At 38.3% G+C, this 19,367-nt stretch overlaps 1 protein-coding gene across 3 annotated transcripts in view; it reads right to left on the bottom strand.

The window, feature by feature from the left end:
• The window catches only part of COX16 (cytochrome c oxidase assembly factor COX16), a 76,804-nt gene extending 57,918 nt beyond the window's left edge, over positions 1-18,886 (bottom strand). For 2 of the 3 annotated variants that reach the window (XM_085582052.1, XM_021540750.4), the window contains exon 1: positions 18,798-18,886. In XM_085582052.1, the coding sequence (XP_085438178.1) occupies positions 18,798-18,857 (60 nt within the window). In that variant the 5' untranslated portion in view covers positions 18,858-18,886. Of the gene's footprint in view, positions 1-6,931; positions 7,010-18,797 lie in introns of all 3 variants that reach the window. The other variant, XM_085582051.1, reaches the window with a different exon arrangement.
• Between the last annotated feature and the right edge of the window lie 481 nt (positions 18,887-19,367).

Genomic DNA, 19,367 nt, shown 5'->3' with positions numbered 1-19,367 from the left:
ACATCTGTTAGTTTTCCAATGAAGCTCCAGCAAAAGAGTATCTAGGGCAGGCATCATCTCACCTAATTTTATTCATCTACACTTTTGACTTGAAGCATAAAGTCTCTACTTATGCTCTTCCTCCAGTCAGCTGTACACGGGCATTCCTTGAGAGACTAAGTCCCACTTAAAGATATATACAAAACCATAAATTGTCTGCACTTTGAAGTTAGGTAGAGGTTTATCTCACCTGTTGCTCACAAATAAAATATAACCATATTCATACACTAAGGAAGTTAATTGTGTCACTGCAATGGGGTAATAATAAAATCTCAAGTTCAATCTCTCTATTTTTCAATCCATCAAAAGAGGACAACATATTTCTCAAGTATCTACTTTAAAACTGAATGGACTACCTGGAGAGCTATCTCAAACTAGGCATTTCACTTAAGACAATGGAAAAATGAGCAAGATGAAACCCTGACATAGTGCACAGCACCACAAACATACATTTAGATTTAGCTGAGCGGATACTGAAATTTCACTTCCCTATCTTTAATAATACAAAGAACCCATTTAGAGTCTTTTGAGTATTAACAGTGGTAATTTAAATTGACCTTAACATTGGTAGGAGGTGTTTGCACACCAGGAAGCCTAGAGGATGAGTCTTAATCCATCTAAATCCATTTGGAATAAAATAAAGCAGAAAGCCTGCAGAACACACAAGTTAACTGAGTGCATGGGACAATCTGGGGACAATCTGGGCTGGTAGCAGTAAAGTCCATTAATTGTTATTAGAACATTGTGGACTTTGCCAGTCCAGTCCAATCACAGTGACTTGTCCTATCCACATTACTCCTTGAAATGGTGAAGTCCATCAAGTTTTGGTCAGACTGAGGATCTTGGGGAACACCAAGGTGTAATAGGATTTCAAACACAGATGCTTATTCACTAAGAATTACAGTAAGTATATCTTGCAGTTTTCAGCCAATAGAAAAGTTTGTGGAAGAAAATTAAAACCACACCTTTTTATCTTGCTACTTATTTCAGGTAAATTCTTAGTATCTTTGGTAGTCTTTCAAATAGAGCAAATACTGGTTTTTAACACAGAAGCAGGTCCTCAAATAAGATAAATAAGTCAGCTTGCAGTAACCAGAGTCATATAGTAGCTCGCAGTATGTGTCATGATGGAGAAGATCCACTGGCATTCCACAAATTTAAGTAAAAATAAATCATATGATCTGTGTAATTTTAAACACTATAGACATATTCAGAGGTTTAAGTGATTTTGGTTTAGAATTTTCACCTCATATGAAACATATTATTTAAGTGAAAAAATGACGTGACATATAGAAACATGACATTATTCATAAACCATACTAACTTATACACTAAACATTAAAATTACATTTTATTTTGTAATGCTTCTTTTTTCTGAAATAAACAAACTGAAGAAACAAACCAAACTTCTCCTGGGGCACAGAAATCCTGTCCAGATGGACTTTATATGCAAGTAAAATGGAAGCAATAACCAACAGACAATTTCTACTGCACTACTCCAGGACATGCCCATATGTGCAACTCCCATAGACATACCTGAGGCACTTTATGGAAGGACAGCAATAGGAATGTGCCAGCCAGCAACAAGGCACAGCCTTGTCCAGTCACTTGCAGATGTATTCCCTTTTTGGGTGGATGCTGAACCTCATTTAAACACTGTGCTGCTGCAGTTGCAACCATATGGACTCAACAGTGTGAAACTCATTGCAGTACGTGTGTGAACAGAGCAATGTTTTGACAGCAACACAAAAGCATTCTAACAGGCAGATACCACCTCTTAACAATACGCTTCTAACAATGAGAAAATGCTGGACTGATTTCCTCCACTTTTCTGAGGCAAATGGCAGATGCATTCTTGCTGCACATAAAGTCTCATGGAAACTCGTCATTTATCTGCTCCTATTTCTTCCTAGCTATTTCATCCTGACCCAGAGCACTTGAAGTAATGGATCTCACCCAAGGAAATTTTTTAATACTCATATGAATTTAAATAATTCCTTTTATTTTAATTAATTAACTTTTCTATTTCCTATGTAAAGTAGAGCAGCATTAATTACCTATATTCTACAGACTAAGAAAGTGAGATAGGCAGAGAGGAGCTCTGTGGTGCAGGAGGTAGCTTAAAGACAGAATCTGAAAAAGATGGATATAAAATTCCAGTGAGAACAGTGGGTGTTATTTAAATCACAGGCTGCTGTGGGTCTCCTGACACCCATTCATGAGATAAAAGACACAATGTTAAAGAACAGCACTACAGACCAACTAGCAATATTCTAAACCTGTAATACTGAGTATAACCAACCAGTCAGCGTGCTTACACCACTGTCAAGCCCCAGTATGAGAATTGCTCTAAACCAGAAAAGCAGAGTGCCCTAAGTGATCATGTTAACTTTCTTTTCTCTTTCACTTTTCAAAGGACAGGATAATCTTCTACACACATGTGCTCTTTTTCTCAATTCAAGTCCAGGATTGCAAAATGAAAGCTACATAATTTCTTGAACTAGTACCTTAAGACAAAGCAAATATGCAATAAATGAACATTCACAATGACAACACTAACACTTTACAGGTGTCAATAAGCAACACCTCATGGGTAGCTACATGCCAGTCAATTGGTTAAAAACACTAGCTAAGAAATTTTAAAGGCAATCCTCAGTCTGCATAAAGCAGGCTTTACACTCCTAGTGCGCTTACTGAGTATGCTTCCCACCACCACCACCATTCCTTTAATACCCTTTCTGGGTTTGCAGGCTTATTGCTCATAGTGAATGGTGAACAAACATGTCAGGAACTTCATTTTCATCTAGATTTTACCTCCTGGAATGCAAAGCAACAGTCATACATATTTAAATGCACAACAACAGATTTGAGGGGAAAACTCATAGAGGAGAAATTGAAATTTTATAATTTTGACTCTTTACTGCCTCTACTTTCTACCTCATTAAGACAGAAAACATTAGTATTTCTCAGAATTCTACTTTTGGAGTAGAATTTTGCACTTTGCACAGGACAAAGAAAAAGTGAAGAGGATCTTCATAGCTTGTAAAGATATAAGCAAGTAACACTGTTGTACATAACCCACAGCAGGAAATATGTGCAGACTTCAAAGGTTAATCAATGTTTTGTTTCCTAACAAATTGACGTATAGCTTCCAGCCTTCTTAGAAGTGCTTCTGCTGCATATTCCCCTGGAGGAACTCATTCAGTCCTATCCCACCCAAAAGTCTGAGAACCTGCCTTGCAATGATACTTCTTCAAAAGAGTCAGTTTGGAGCTTAAAAACTCTCTTCCTCTAAAAGGTTTGCTGATAGGAGGAAAGCATAGACTTGTCCAGGTAGTTAATATAGCACTTCCCTTCAATTCTCTTCAGTAGCTATTAGCCAGCAGGACAGATCACACCCCATGTTCCAAGATTCTTATATCCAAAACTAAATCTGAATCAGCAACACCTGGAATGGCAACAATGGGTGCACAGTATATAAAAATAATTGATTGTTATACAGTAGAAAAAACATTTTCTGTATATTTAATAGAAATTACATTTTCAGTAAAAAAAAAAAAAATTAAATAAATATCTCCAATTACATACACAAGAAGAAAGACAAAGAAAAAGCCTTGTCTTCCATTTATGAATAAAGGCATCTGGAACAATGCCCGTACACACCTACTAATTTCTCCTCTTGTTAATTCCACATGGTTTTTCCCATAAGCATACCTGGTTTTCTGTAACCAATTTTGATTTGCATAAATTCTTCCCAGAAAGTGAACAATTACCTAACCTAATGATTTCTCCATTAATGGACATTTTGGCAACAACAGATAATGGAGAAATCCTCAATTAGTTTCAGGAGAATTCTGAGTAGCATAAACAAACATTACATCAGTAAGAGCCTCAGCAAGCCTCCTTTAAATGCAGGACATTCATTGTGCTGAGGGAATATGACTGATCTAGGTATCCTGAGAAGATGAAAGTGCAGCCAAATTGGTTTTTTGCTTTTGCAAGAGATGGCCATATCTGAGACCCTGATATTCAAAGATGAACTAAATGGATGAACTATCTGCTCTTTACATACTAACAGCCCCTCTTCAGCTGCAGCTCTAGGCTCTGTCTCTCTATCCTATGCATTGGCTGAGCTGCAGTCCAAGATCCCAACACACAACCCAAATGAACAAGAGGACACAATTCCTTTCTCAGCCCCACTCCACCTACAGCTCTAGGCTCTGTCTCCCTCCCAACCCTAATGCTACCCCAGCCCAATGCACCACAATCAAACCATACTCCCTCAAAGGTCCAAACCACCATTTTCTCTTGAATTGTAATACTTTTATCTGGGATTGTTATTCAAAAGTCAGTTTGACATCAATAACATAGTCTTTATTACTAATGCAGCTTTTTTCATTAAGCCACAAGAATCCAAAGTGGAAGCTAGCCCCTCAGTCACTGAAACACAGACTAAAGAGCAGCAGCTCTACTGCTGTGCTGCCTTTGAATATCACTGGTGAGTGAGAAGTTGCTTACTAACGTGGTTTCCCTCTAAGCATAGTGTGAAGTTAAGAGTGAAAAAGGAAAAGAACAGGTACTTTTGAAGGCAAAGGATCCTAATTTGGCATTTGAAATGTATTAGAGATTTACCACAAAAGCATTGTTTAAGTCTTGTCATCTTAGCAGTTAAATTAGCAAGAAAACATTCAGGAATCATGCTTACAAAAGGTGACATACTGGAGTTTGCACATTCTTAAAATAAATATAATCGAAAAAGACAGGCATTTGGGTGTTACAAATCCTAACCTGCTTTTGGATTTGTGCAACCTCCATTTTTTAGCAGTAAAATGTAAATAATAATCCTACCTTTTATGACAGTAAGACTGTGAAGCTTAATTCATTTAAATTCTGTGAAAGTCTTCTGAGCTCCTTGTATTGAAACTGTTATTTAATTAAATATTTTTATTATTCTGAAGGAGAAGCTGTAACAAAAAAAATCTTATTTCTTTTATTGCTTATTGCATTTTGCATGTAACTGTCCGACCCCCCAATAAGAACACCAGAACATCTGTCCCTGTTCTGATAAGGATTTACAATATTCCAACTGTGTTATAAGAGAAAAGCATCAGGATTTTAACAGCACTTTTAAATTACTCATATTAATGTTCTTTTCCTGAGTTCCATGTACATTTTAAACTAGATTTTTTATCCTTTAAAATAATACATTCAAGTCTCCTTTGCTGTCTTATTTAGTGAATTAGAATGGCTTTCAACTCTGTTTTTATGGACATAGAAACAGAAATGAATGAAACACATTGCTTTGATTTGTCCATTTACAAACAAGCCCAAAGTTGGTGTTGCTAGTTCTGAGCCCATACTGCACTGTTTTTTACTTCAATGTCATCTACTTTTGAAAAAAACTGCAAGGAAAATAAAAAGAAAACACAAAAGAGATGCTTCAAAATTAAGTAATACTGGTTAGAGAATAAACCAGAAGTCCTCTTTTAGCTTTTCAGAGTTTAAGAACTCCAGGCTGAAGTAGCTTCCACTCAGAGCTTTCATGTACTACTGACTAATTCAGTAATGCTTCCTTTGATTATAAATGCTGGAACAAAGAGTCATATAGACCTGAATTAGCACAACTATTAACAGTGGCTTTCCCTTGGTTGTTGTCACAGTGCAATACACTGAGCATGAATCTGACCCAAAAACTAACAGAAACACAACAGGCAAATTTTTGCCCCATTGTGAACCCCATTGGTTGGAGAAAAACTTAAAAGGCTTCAACTGGTCCTAAAAGGCTAGAAATGATAGAGAAAAAGCTACCCAGGAGACAGCACTAGAGAAAAGATTTGTAAGATTACTCTCCCTGGTCTACAGGTTCTCTCCCATACAGTTCTGAGTAGGAGTGGGCCACACGGTGCATGGAAGGCCATAGCCAGGTATGCAACACAGAGAATAATCATGAATGATTCAAGTAATCTACATGATCTACAAATGCCTAAGGTTAAACAAAGGGTTTTTCCTCCAAACTCTCAACAGGTCAGGATCTCAAAGACTTCACCACAGTAGAAAGCCACAGTATCGAGTCCTGCACGACTTTTTTTTCTATTAAGTTGCATAGAGTCTTTAAAACAGCTTTGCACAACCTGCAAGTCAGCAGCTCTGAGACCAGAAAGTCTCTCTGCATTGCAATAGCAGACCTGTGTATTACCAAACCAGAGAAAGCAAGCCAATATTACTTTCTGCTAAACTGACATGCTCCTTTCACATCATTTCATATGCAATTTGGAACTAGTGTTACACTTGGAGGGGTAAGTAGCACTAGTAAGCATGCTATTTCCCTCAGAAATAGTTTTCATTTAAAAAAAGGCTTCTTATATACAGGATATTCTGACACAATGGGTAGAAACTAGCTCCTATTTCCTTCACAAGGCTTAAAGAACAGGATGCAGCACAATGTCAAAAATACCTGCTTGTCTCGGTCAATTCACAGCCAAGCCCCAGAAAATATTTAATATTATATGCTCTCTGCCAAGAATTGTTTGAAACCCAAACCTTTTAAAATATCAGTTTTCTTAGTCTAAGTTGGATACAGTACCCTTGTAATAACCTCCTTCTAGACATGCTGCACTTCCTTCTCAGGTTCAGCACTGCCACTTACAATCAACCAAAGGAACAAAATGTTTCTATTATTTATGCTGATGTTTTTCACATATAGCAAAGGATTCATCATGTCGCCCCCCTTATTGTCACTTACTTTGCTTGCTGCCTGTAAGACTCAGCTGTAGCTCAGGGCCAAGCAGTGAAAGACAAATCCTCTACACCAAGTTTGCTTGTCCTATCAATTCTTTAGAAACCCGCATGTAGGCATAAGGAAATTAAAAGCAAAGAAAATAATTTAAACTACCTTGCCATGTAGCTTGTGAACATCATATCTTATCTGAGCAAATTCACGGAGTCCAAAAGATCCTCCAATGAGATAGAGCTGAAAACAGAATGAAAACAGATGTGTTAGGACTGTTATGGAAAAGAACACTTGTGCATACTGACCCAATTTATTTACCAAGGGACTGTACTAATTTTTCCAACAAAAACACCAGGAGCTGAAGAAAAGAATACTTTAGAAAATAAGTACAGGTGCCTTCTTCCACTCTCGGAGCCTGGATTTCACACATTTCCTCCTTCATACAAAGACAGCTGCTACATGACTCAGACTCTCCAGGGACTTCCTCTCATCTTACCCCTTCTTTTCCCTCCCCATGTGGTTTCCTGACATAACAGCAGCAAAGGAACCTTTACCTCACTGCCACAGGTTTTAGTCTCATAAATTTTCAAACTCTATGGGGAAGTAACAATGCCACGCTGACTTACTCTGATGTCTGTGAGTAACAGATCAAATTAAGCTTCTGAACAGACCATGACTATAGCTATAGTTCAATAACATATTATCACCCAGGCTAAGAAATCACATCCAGCACACCTATCCTTTTATTACTCCTTAGTTATCCTGCAATTTCCTCCATACCTGTGACGCTTAAGAATACTAAACGGAGAAATGGGAGGGCTTCATACACACCTAAGAAATCACTATATTACTCTTATGACAGAGTGAAATGACAAAACTCTGTACGTATTACTACCATTAGAAATGGATAGACTATCCAAAGATCAGGATAGACTATCCAAAGATCAAGTATTCTTTAAAAAGACAAGAGACTTGAAAATTAGGTTAGAAATCTAACTACTTTGTGTAAGAGTCAGGTCCCTTGCTACCACTCTGACCTCACAGTGTCTGCTGTTCTCTGTTAATGCAGATGCATAGGAGGCCAAAAGACTTCACATCTAGAGACACACATCTAAGGAAGGTGGAATCATGAGGAAGCTCTATGGACCTCAGCAAAGGTAGGAAAAAAATCCAAACCAAACCCACCACCACCACCGTCTTTCATTGTGCAACTTTGCTATTACAGTCCTTCATTACAGGCTGTTGCTGAACTGCTGTTTTCTACACACTGCTGGCTGATTTCTTACTACATATTAGGTTTGCAGCAATGGCCTGTGTCCAAGAATTGTAATAATTATGCTGTGCAGGTAGTCAAAGTGTATGTTTGTTCCAGAAAGTGGAAGTTCATGTCACTGTGGCCACAAGGAATTAGAAATTAGAAACAAAAACTTGCCTTCTACACTTATTCATTCTCAAAGTTGCAGGACTGCATTACTTCCCACCAAGCAGGTGAAATTACTCACAACCCCATGAACACTCTCTGCATGCACACACTTAGATGCTGTTAAGGTACAGACTGGTACCCCAAAACTGATGTACTTTAACCAAAGAAAAAGAAACCCTTCATCAACAGCTAGGAGTTAAAGGCTCCAGAGCCTCTTTCTGGCCCTTTCAATAAGCCTTAAAATCTAGCTGATAATAACAACAAATAGACACAAATTTTGCAATATGAATACCCAGTTGCTAGGTCACAGACCACCGGTTTCAGAAAGCCAATCAGAAAATCATCATATGGTACCAAGTCCACCAACTAGAAATATGAATGACCAAAAATTGGATGGCATAATACTTGTGCATTAAGTGTTTCAAGGGACTAATGATGATCTTGTAGATATTGAATCATCAAAATATTCAGTAGGAAAAAAAAATGTCTTACTTGTGTCAGTATTTTGGTAAGAAAAAATAACAGAAAGCAGAAAATAAAGTGTTCTACATGGTTAAAAAGAGCTTTGACATTATTCAAGATTTATTCAATCAAATCAGAAGATTTGTCAGATGAAGATACGGTAGCACACGATGCTAAAAATCTCAAGGATCAGACTGTAATTGAATTTTAAAATGGTTGACACCTCACCATACATTTTCATTAGCTGATCTTCTTTAATTCCTAACAAGTATTATGTTAATTTACAGCCACTGTGTTAATAAACTTTAAGGCCTAATGAACACAAATCTGAAATGCTATAGACAAGTTTATGGCTGTTACAAACCAGAGCTTATTGTCTTTATATTAGTATGTTGTCAAATAACATCTATGGCAAGGCAAAAGCAACTGCACTAGAAATGTTCAGTTATTAAACCAGGCAGAAAGCAGCAATTACTTGTGACATCAATTAAAAATTAATCTGCCCAACAATAAACGTGCATGGAGTATATCCTGCTATAAGATGCAATATGAACAATTGGAAGACTTTGGCTTACAAAGCCATGCTGCAAGCTGAAGAGGAAACATTACATTCTTTAGCTTTAAAACTCTGTTATGTACACTACAACTATGAAAAATCAAGTTTTTGCAAGGTTGTTGCATGAAGTAAGTCACATACTACTCACTTTGTCTCATCACATCCTACTGCTTGTTTGCCAGCAACCATCCATGACACAGTGCATTTTATATTTGCAGATAAACACAGTAGAGAAGTTGATACATACACCTCTCAACTCCTGTTTTGGAATTCAGGTTTTGGCCTGACAATGAAGTTTTACTCACAACACCTTGGTACTACTAAGACGAAAAATCCCACTTGGTTTGTGATGTACCTTTACTCCTCATACAGCAGAAGCAGCATAACAAGCTTGGCAAATTGGCACATTTAGCTTATCAGGCATTACCGATACACTTGTCTTTACATTTCCAGCACTGAAACGCTGATTTATCTTACTGTGAAACACCAGTTAAGCACCATCAGAGACAAAGCACATTGATGCTGTAAGAGAGTAAAAATGTTGCTGAAATATTAAGCAGCATAATGCTGGAAGATTAGGACTAAGATTAAATAGTTTTGCAAAGTACAGGATATACACAAAGAATATAAATAATATGTTTACAAGCCCACTTGACCAATGTTCTAAAGAACCAAAGATGATGTCTGACTTTACTGCAAAACCAGACCAGAATCAGTCATATTCAGCACTTATTTAATCAACCAACAGCATGTCAATATGTCAGCTGACAGCCCTGAGCATGAATTGCATTCATCTACACAAGCCAGAACACCAATGGACGTCTATTCAGTCCATCATCTTTTTGAAAACTGTGCTCAAAAGCCAATAAAAGAAGGTATAAATGAATTTATGCAACTGTAATACTATTAAAGGTAGCAAAGGACTCAGTGACTGACAATGCATGGAGTAGAAGTACTAGTCTTGGCTTTAACTGTTTCCTTTCTCTTCTGTTGCAGTGTGAGAGAAGATGCCCTCGCTACCTTAATTTAATTTAGATGTATTTACATACAACAGTGAACCAGCAAGAATCACCAGTCAAAATTATTAGAAGCAGGAAAAGACTCAAAATTTCCAGCACCATTGTTGGCTTGTTGGCTTTGCATACTCTGTATGTCTCACATAGTTTTCTAGTTCCTCAAGCTGTAAAACAGAGATAATCTCTACATTCTTTGCAAAATACTCTTCAGTTAAAAAAGCACTACAATGTACAAATTTGCCCAATGTAACCCAAAAGCAACAGTGAAGTCCAGTATGTTCTATCCACCAGTCCAGGCATAAAGAGACAATAGAAGCTATTCAGGATGCAATATAAATATAAGTTAGGTTGGCGCCATTCTGAAAGTCAGGATCAAGTTCACTCTCCTGTTAACTGAAGGGAGAAAAGCAATGTCACGTATAATAAAAATTAATTTTTTTTCATTACAAATTTAGAATCATACAGATACTTAATGTACATGATAAAATATTAAGGCACCAGCATCTGAGGGATACTCATATTGGAAAGTTCATATATACCTGCATTCTTTTATTGTCAGGGAACTTTTCCCTTTTTTCGCTTCACAATGCAGGGAAAAAAACATTATGTAGTGAACATCATCTATCTCATTACTTGAATGCTCTCAGCAGATTAATGAAATAATAGTAACTTCTCATTTTTTCCTTTACACCTGAAGTTTAACTTACACTAATTCACCAGCACTTAACACCAAAGCAAACAGCTTAACAGCACTGCTAGCACAACCCCCATTAAAGAGCCCACATTAGATTATTCCTTTATGTTTCAGTGAGTACACAAAAAAAATCCCTACAATGTTGTAATGCAATTATGCATGCATGGACGACTTGCATGTTCCAAAACAAAATGAAAGATAGGATGTGACATAAGAGCACCATCTGTCACATACACTCAGCAACCTCAATAAACATTTTATGTAAAAAAATGACATAAAATTCTCTTTAATAACATTCTTTTAAAAATTCTATTTGTTCGTGTCTCCATTGGGAAGCATGTTATGCAATCAGTTATAGATGGCATCAGACTGATCCCCTGAACCACATCTTATGATGGAAAATACTTGTATTTGTCACCAACTACAGTGGGTGGTCATTGAGGACTCATAACAGCAGAACCTAGGACTGGCAACAGATCCCTTTTTTAGTTTCCTGCATAATCTAAAGCAACCAACTTAACTTCATTGGGTTAACAAAATAATACAAAACTGCTTCTCTGGCAGTACCAGCAAAATGTCATGTTACAGGCATCAGGCATCCCTGTTGTTAGAGAAAGCCATTCCTACTACAGTACCAGTTTTGAAAGAGATAATTACAAAGTCATAAATCCCTAAATTAACCAAATCACAATGTTTAGTGCTGGCAACACAAATCATGCAGTGGTAGAAAATGTTATGATACGTATACAAAGAAGAAACATGGTAATTTTCTAACCTCTTCTTCAAGACTGCTGCTACAGAACTCTCCAGCTATTCATCAGGAGCTTCATGACTAGATCAGTAGAGAATTATTTTCGTTTAGTTTGCAGTGATCACAGCAAAGAGAGTTTTGGGGGTGCCTTTTTAAAGAACTGTTAGATGTGCAGTGCAAGACTGGTGAAAGATGGCAATTTGGCAGTCCAGAAGACTGAAGTCTCTTTTCTTTTCCCTAAATAAAGTAGCAGGGCAAATTGCCAGTCCCAGAAAAGACCAGGCAAGTCATCTTAACCTGAAGCGCCCCCCTCTGCCAGCTCTAATGCTCAAAAGTTTATTTTCCACAGCCATTCCTGCACTTTGCTCTAACACTGAAACTGCAAAAAAGAAAGAAAAGCAATGCAAAGCCTTCTCAGAAACTTACTAAATCTTTTCCTCACCCTCAATGGAAGGAAAAGAGGGTCTACCTTTACTTCTTTTCTACAAAAAACGGAAATAACTTTAAGTTCACACCAGAGGTCTCCTTTGGGGGAAAACAGAAACCAAATCCACACATCCATCAAGAGTTATTTCATTCAAAGGTACATCAAGTAAGCAAATGCTCTGACTTAATGCATATGCTAGAAGCACACATTGTAGAATGGCTGAACTCACAAATGGATGCAATACAGCTGTAGATGACCACATGGATACCATGCTGGCATTCAGGACACAACAGCTGGTATAAACTGGAGCCAATTGTTACTGACTGATAAATCAGAGTGTGGTTTGCTCAGCATGTAGAAAATGTGCAGAGTATTAAACTTGGCCCAAGGTATCAGGTTAATTGGCTCAGTAAGAGAATGTTCAAAGCCATGATTTTAAAGATTGCAAATATGAATGGCTACAGGCCAGAGAACAAAAAAAAAAAAAAAATCCCATCCATAACCTTTCGATCTTACTATTCAATGTCTTATGAGAAAACAAAACTTTTGTTATTCTGTTATTCTTATTTTATTATTCACAATTTTGTGTGAAATGTCCAATTCATAATAGGTTTTAAACCAAATAAAATGCATGCAATAGAAACCAATCTAAGAATAATGCAGAAGAGATAGAAACCCATATGTTCCTCAATGTGAGCATGAGCAAAACAAGGGCATTTTCAGCCACAGCATTGTCATTTTGCATTACATATTCCTTGGGCTGGTCAGACAGCAAAGGAATTTCATGCTGCAGCTGTTTGAAATCCAAGTCTGTCCTGGCAGTCAAGCCACAGTTTCTGAACACCACCTTCATTTTCTTCATAAGCTCCAAAAAACAAAATTTCAATTCCTTATTAAAATTATTATTTCCACAATGCACAGGTTCAAATCTAGCCAAGGTAAACTACAATGAGAAAGTGTTTACATCTTGTGGCCAGCTGATATTCTTGTGACATGTTAGGCCCTGATCAAAACTGCAACAAACTGAAACCTGCATGAAAGAACATAAAAAGAAACCACATTAAGTATTATTTCCCTATTGCTAATCCTGGACAATGAATGAACATTAAACATTCTGTAGAATAAACATGAATCTTACACTTTTACCATCACAATCCCTTGAAGAAGTGGGAGACCTAGGGCAGGACTAAACACACACTTGCCTGTGAAAACAGGCAAGTCTGGACTTCTTTCTGTTGTGAGGCTCAACAGAGAACCTCAGACTCCCCAAGTGCCAGATTAGTCCATTAACAGCATTAAATTATGCAAATGCACCCTTTATGTTTTGAAATTAAACAGAGGGAAACTCTGAAATACTAAAGAGTGCCTGTTTGTCACATATATCTGGAAAACTGTTCTCAAAGACTGAAAAGGGAAAATTTAAGGCATAAAATTAAAAGAAGAACTCAGAAGTTTTAGGACCTAACAGTCAACTGAAAGATGAAAATGAGCTAATTTAGACTGCACGAACAGGACTCCACAGAAGCCCATTCAGCCTGGACACTCTGGCTTCCACATGAGCACTAAGAGTTCCAGGGCTGCTTTTGTCTGGAACAGCTCCACACTGTGGATTCAAGCACACACAGGTGAACAGGACATGCAAAGCAGAAGCACAGCTGAAGTCAAAGACATCTCATCATAGGCCTAGAGACCCAACATGTATAATACCAGTCACTGAAATATAAAAACAACACTCTCTTATTCACTGATTGGGAGCAACAACTTTTACATTCCAAAAACAGTTATGCATTTATTGCTCCTCTAGGCTGCAAATGTAATACTTGTGACTTTTACAGGCTATCACAATTTATCTACAAATACTAGAAGTCCGAATTATCTTCTCATGGATGAATGTTAATTTCTATTTATCTCCAAAAAGTGCATTAACATTTAAATGAACTGTTCTGCATATGCAAAAATTTACTGTAAAGTTACATGAAGTAATAGATATTAATAAAAGTCCTGCAACTCAGTATTATGAATTGTTCAAGGCAATAATGTGAAAGATGTTAGCAATAACACTGACATATCTAAAAGTGAAAAATACTGATTGCAGTAATCAGTATCAGAAGATAATGTAATAACAGTTCCTACTTACACACACTGATAGCAACAGTATGATCTCAGAATCATGATTACTCCCAAGAAAAATTATCTGTATTTCCAGTGTTCATATCATCTTTTTACAGGCAGATCCTCCAGAATCTGTGGGGGAAAGTGTGCCTTGTATTTAGCATACTCCAGGACTCCAAATTGAGCAGGTTTTTATGAAATTAACTAGAAGCGTTGAATTTAAAGAAATCTATGAAAATTTAACCCTGCAAACTTTCACTTTAAGTAACTCACAGGACAATATCATTTCACATATCTGTAAAACATTTCTGGGCATCAGTCCTTGCTCCCAGATGACCGTGACTTCATACCAGTGAACAAAACTAATCCATGGACATTTGGATTTTCATGCCCTGATGTCTGGAATTTCATGTCCTGATGTCTTGAAAAGTTGTTTTGGTTTTATTTGTCAAAACAACTGGCTCATTAATGAAAGCCTGAGATGCCACTGACCTTCTCTAATGGTTCCTAGAAGCACTAACCACATTGCTGCAGCATTGTAAGGGACTTGTTCTAACCTGACCTTTTTTCTAGTCCTGTACATGACATGTGCTCTTGGCATCTCTTGACAAAGTGTTTATCAAAATAAACTTGCACTGTCCAAGGCACCAGCATAGATGGCATTGTAGTACGGTCTGTGCTAATAATCACTAGTGGAAATAGATTTTAGAAACATTTATTCATAGCAAAATCTTTCACTGCTCCAAGCTACCTGTATCTTCTCCTTTGTCAATACTAGGCATGACATGTAAAACACCAAACACAAGATCCAGAAGGAGAAGTAAAGTACTCGTAAAAGCAGTCATTACAAGGTGAGGGGAAAAAGCCCCACAAAAGCCCATAAAAATGAAATTAAGTCAAAATATACAGCAATAGGCATGGAGAATGTTGTAACCTAGTGCAAATCTGAAAATCTGCATTACTACACACACAGCGCAATATACTTATTTTAGGTGTGCAATAAAAATCATCAAATGAACCATAGACTATATTTTCTTTCTGTTAGAATGTCACTTCAGATACTCAGAACATAATTTTTTTCCTTGTAACATACTGACAGAACTGGAACTGCATCTATACATTCATTTTACAGTTTAGAGAGTTTGAAAAATCCTTGCCTAGAATCAGGTGGAGACACAAACACAAAGGTAAGTCTTGGGAAGTGCTGTGAGCATATGAAACAATAGGGGGGTTTTTAATATGTTTTACATTTGTTACTACTTTGTAATTTTGAAATCCAAACTTGTTTCCTTAATGATATTAAGTCATCATTTAAACCTGTTGGAAAGAAATAACTTCCAGTAGACTTCAAATATTCCAACTGTACCACAGAGGTGACCTCACATGTTCTGTGTCCCATAAGGGATGCACCAGCAGCAAGCCAAGGAGCCTTCCCCTCTCAGGATCTTACAGAAGCTTCACTGCAGCAATATGACATTGACAGACACATCCCTTTGCTCAGGTAGAATTGGTTGTGGAATATAAAGTAGTAGAAACTGAAGCTCCCCTTTTATAATAGAACCATGATTGCTGAAAACTTGTAAGTTAAGCTTTATGTAATTAGGAAAGAGTTCCCATAATCAAAATAGCAAACAGAGATGTCAATATAGGTGACAAAGATTTTCAAGTTACCACAGGGGGGGCACAGCCTCTACTGCAACAGCAAATTTCAGACACACCTGTAAGGTTGCTGGGGTTCATCCCAGCAATATAAACAGATGTTACCATTTTCAGAAATGCTTCGGGACTACCCACTTGATCGCATCCCAGCCGTCGAGACATTCCATACCAGGTTACATCACTATCTCCTGCAAGCTTACTGTTTATGCCACACAGATACTGTATCTGCAAAGTTTACAAAGTTACTGAAAATTCACACATCAAGGTCTCCTGCAAGTTTAAGTCCTCACCCCTATAGTTTGATTGGCGCTCACAAAGAAACACTTTTTTCAGCAGAGAAAGTATGACTGAAAAGTGCCATTTACACATCTTACTCTGAAAGCTGTTGTCAGGATGAGGTTTAAAGATCAACCAAGAAAATTCTTTCTCCACTGAAATATTCTAAGAGTCCTAAGACCAAATGAACAAATAAAAATCTACCAGTATAACTTACACTAAAAAGTAAGAAATATTTTACAGATGTATTTTGTGGGGTGAGGGGTGTAATGAGTCAGCCATTTTCTTTAAATTAGGATCTCTTTAACCTTGGAACCTTAGCAATTTTGGCACAGGAATTTTTCATTCAAATATGCAGCATAAAAAGGCAAGATATGAAAGCCATTTCATTATTTTCTTGCCAAAAAAAGCAAACATGGTACTGATGAAACGTTCAGCAGTACTGAAGAATAGTCCTGCATCAGTCTAGAGAGAAAGCAATTATGTACAGAATGTAAGAATCCAACAGAAACCTTTGGTTTCAGTATTAGTAACAAATTCAGCAGAATTTAAAGGATTGCAAAGGCATTGCTCCTTCTGATTCTTTGCCCAGATTTACTGCCATTTTTGCTGTAATTGATCTTTTAGCACAATTCTGTTCAGCTTCAGAGCTGCCTTCAGAGTTCAATAGACAGCAGGGTAACTAACAATTGCATGAATTTTTCTTACTCCCTGGGAAGCCTTTGGGCAGCAAGTCAGAAACATTCTGAAGTATTCATGAAGGAGAATAATTTTAAGGCAGGGAGACATGAAACCCTGGAAAGAAATATAATAGAATATTTCTCTATATAATATTTTGTCTGGCAGAAAGAGCTCTGTCACAACAGGAACAGAATGAAATTAGGCAAAGTCAAAGAAACAAGTCTTTAAAAATCCTGCTATGACCCATGGAAAAATCTTGCAAAAACACTGGGGGATGGCCAAAGGACACACAGCACCATGGCAGAACAGCACCACAGACCTAAAAAAGTTACTCCCTCTGAGGACTGAGTACACAGGACGAAATCTACTTCATGTTTTACTCTACTTTTGACAAGTTCTTCCATCTTGTAATTACATTTCTGTTTTTTCACAATAATACAGCCCACATTATTTCTACAGGACGTACCTTACCTCCAAAAATACCTTTTATCAAAATAAGAATCTTATGTATCAGTTGAATCTCCTCACCTACTACACCAGTTAATCTGATATACTTATTATTAAAAAGCAGAGGTGATGTTTTTTCTCCACTAGGTCACCATCTCTAAGTATCTCTTATTTAATCACACGGTATTTTCCCCAGGCCTTCCACAGAGTTAAAATTGTGCCAGAGAATACTAAACTGCCTGATCTTCCCTGATTCTGGAAGAAAAGTAACAAGCCTCAAATAATTACATAAACAAAAGCACTGTAAGCTAAAACTAAATCCTGCCTTTAATATCTAAGCAAGGTGTAATTAAACTGAAAAATATTGTCAGAGCACTCATACATGAAAAATCCAAAACCAAAATAAATTTGGTCTAAGCATGAAAGCAGCACCATTCTGGACAGCCTCTCAGGTACACATGCATGCAAGCAGGGTATCTGACAAGCTGTAACACTGTGCATGATCACTTCAAGAAAGGTGTTATAGGCAGAGTTTGTGTGCAACAGCAAGGAACAGAGCTGCTGATGCAAACAATTTCATGTAGTTGTGGTATTATCACACTGTTTTGTTGGTCTGTTTGGTTTAACTGTTTCCATTTCTTACAAATACCTTCATCACTATTTCAAGAAAAGATATTTCATTAATAACATCATTGAATGCCTTTACTCTGGAACATTGGTAATATCCTTTAAAATAATGGCCTTAAACTTTTTTTAACTCTAACAAGTGTCAATGTCCTTCTTTGGTCCACTCCATTTTTCCAAGGCATGCTGCTGAACATTTGAGGATGACGACACTGATTTCTCTAGTAGCTTTATAAAAGTGTTGGAATTATCCTTTGCTTTATTCTTTATCCACCTTGAAATTTGTTTATTTTTTGCAAACTAACTGTATAGATGGATAAGGAGTCATGAATTGCACAAACAGAAACCACACTGGCCTTGGTGCTGCTTTTGTCTTCCTTCCTGAATTTTTATCTGTAAGTGCATCTGAGTTTTTTCATTTTCCCCCTATTGAACACAGTTACTTAGGACAGAGAAGTGCAAGCTAATGCTGCACTATCTACAAAGGTAATGTGTATAATAGAGTCTTATAATTTTGTTTTAATCCTTTGACATTATCGAGCTCTCCTAAGCTCAACTATAAAAAGTTATGCCTCAACACTTTGAGCACAGCTGCTAGCTATAACTTCAACTCACTTCACTCAAAATATTTCCACTTATTTAGATATACAAATTATCAGACCAACAGTGCCAACGAAAAGCTAAAGAAAGACAAGAAACACAAGTGGTGTTCCACAGGAGGAAAAAAAAAATCAAACCACCAGCAAAATCCATTTTCCTCAGCTTCCAGTGAGGCATATCTTCAGCTGAGCTCCGGGCAGCGCACGCTCCCGCCGCCCCCGCCCCGCCGCCGAGGAGGGCACGGCGGAGCGCCAGCCCGCCCGGCCCCCGGCACCGCCTCGGCCCCGCCGCGCCGCTCACCAGCAGCGGCACCCCGAAGGTCATCGTGCGGCCCCTCCACAGCCGCCGCAGCTTCTCCATGCCCCGCTCCCGCCCCACGGCCCGGCCCCACCTCCCGCCTCCGCCGCGGCGCTTCCGGCGGGCCGCGGCTCCGCCCCGCAGCGGCCCCTCCGCCGCGGCGGTGCCGGTTCCGCCGCGGCTCCGCCCCGCAGCGGCCCCTCCGCCGCGGCGGCGCGGGCCCGGGCACGCCGGTTCCGCCGCGGCGTGGCCCGGGCACGGCGGTTCCGTGCACGGCGTGGCCCCCTTCCGTGCACACACTCCGTGCGACACTCGCAGCCCCCTCACACCCCCTCACACCCGCCTTCATAGCTCGTTGAGCAGGCCTAGTCAGGAGCTGCATCTTTTCATTCTGTAGCCTGCTTTCCTAAGGAACGAAAATTGCCGCCCGTGATCATCTGTTTTTCTGCATTGTTATCCCTTGTCCCAGCCAAAATGAACAAAAAAACCCCCACCTTTTCAAAACAAAGCTGGCTACAACAGTGCTAGTGAACAGCCTTACACTGATATTTAGAGCCAATAGTCCTTCCTGGG

This window comes from Lonchura striata, chromosome 5, assembly GCF_050655825.1.
Source record: "Lonchura striata isolate lonStrDom1 chromosome 5, ASM5065582v1, whole genome shotgun sequence".
NCBI lineage: Eukaryota > Metazoa > Chordata > Aves > Passeriformes > Estrildidae > Lonchura > Lonchura striata.
This window is presented reverse-complemented; position numbering and strand designations above follow the sequence as displayed.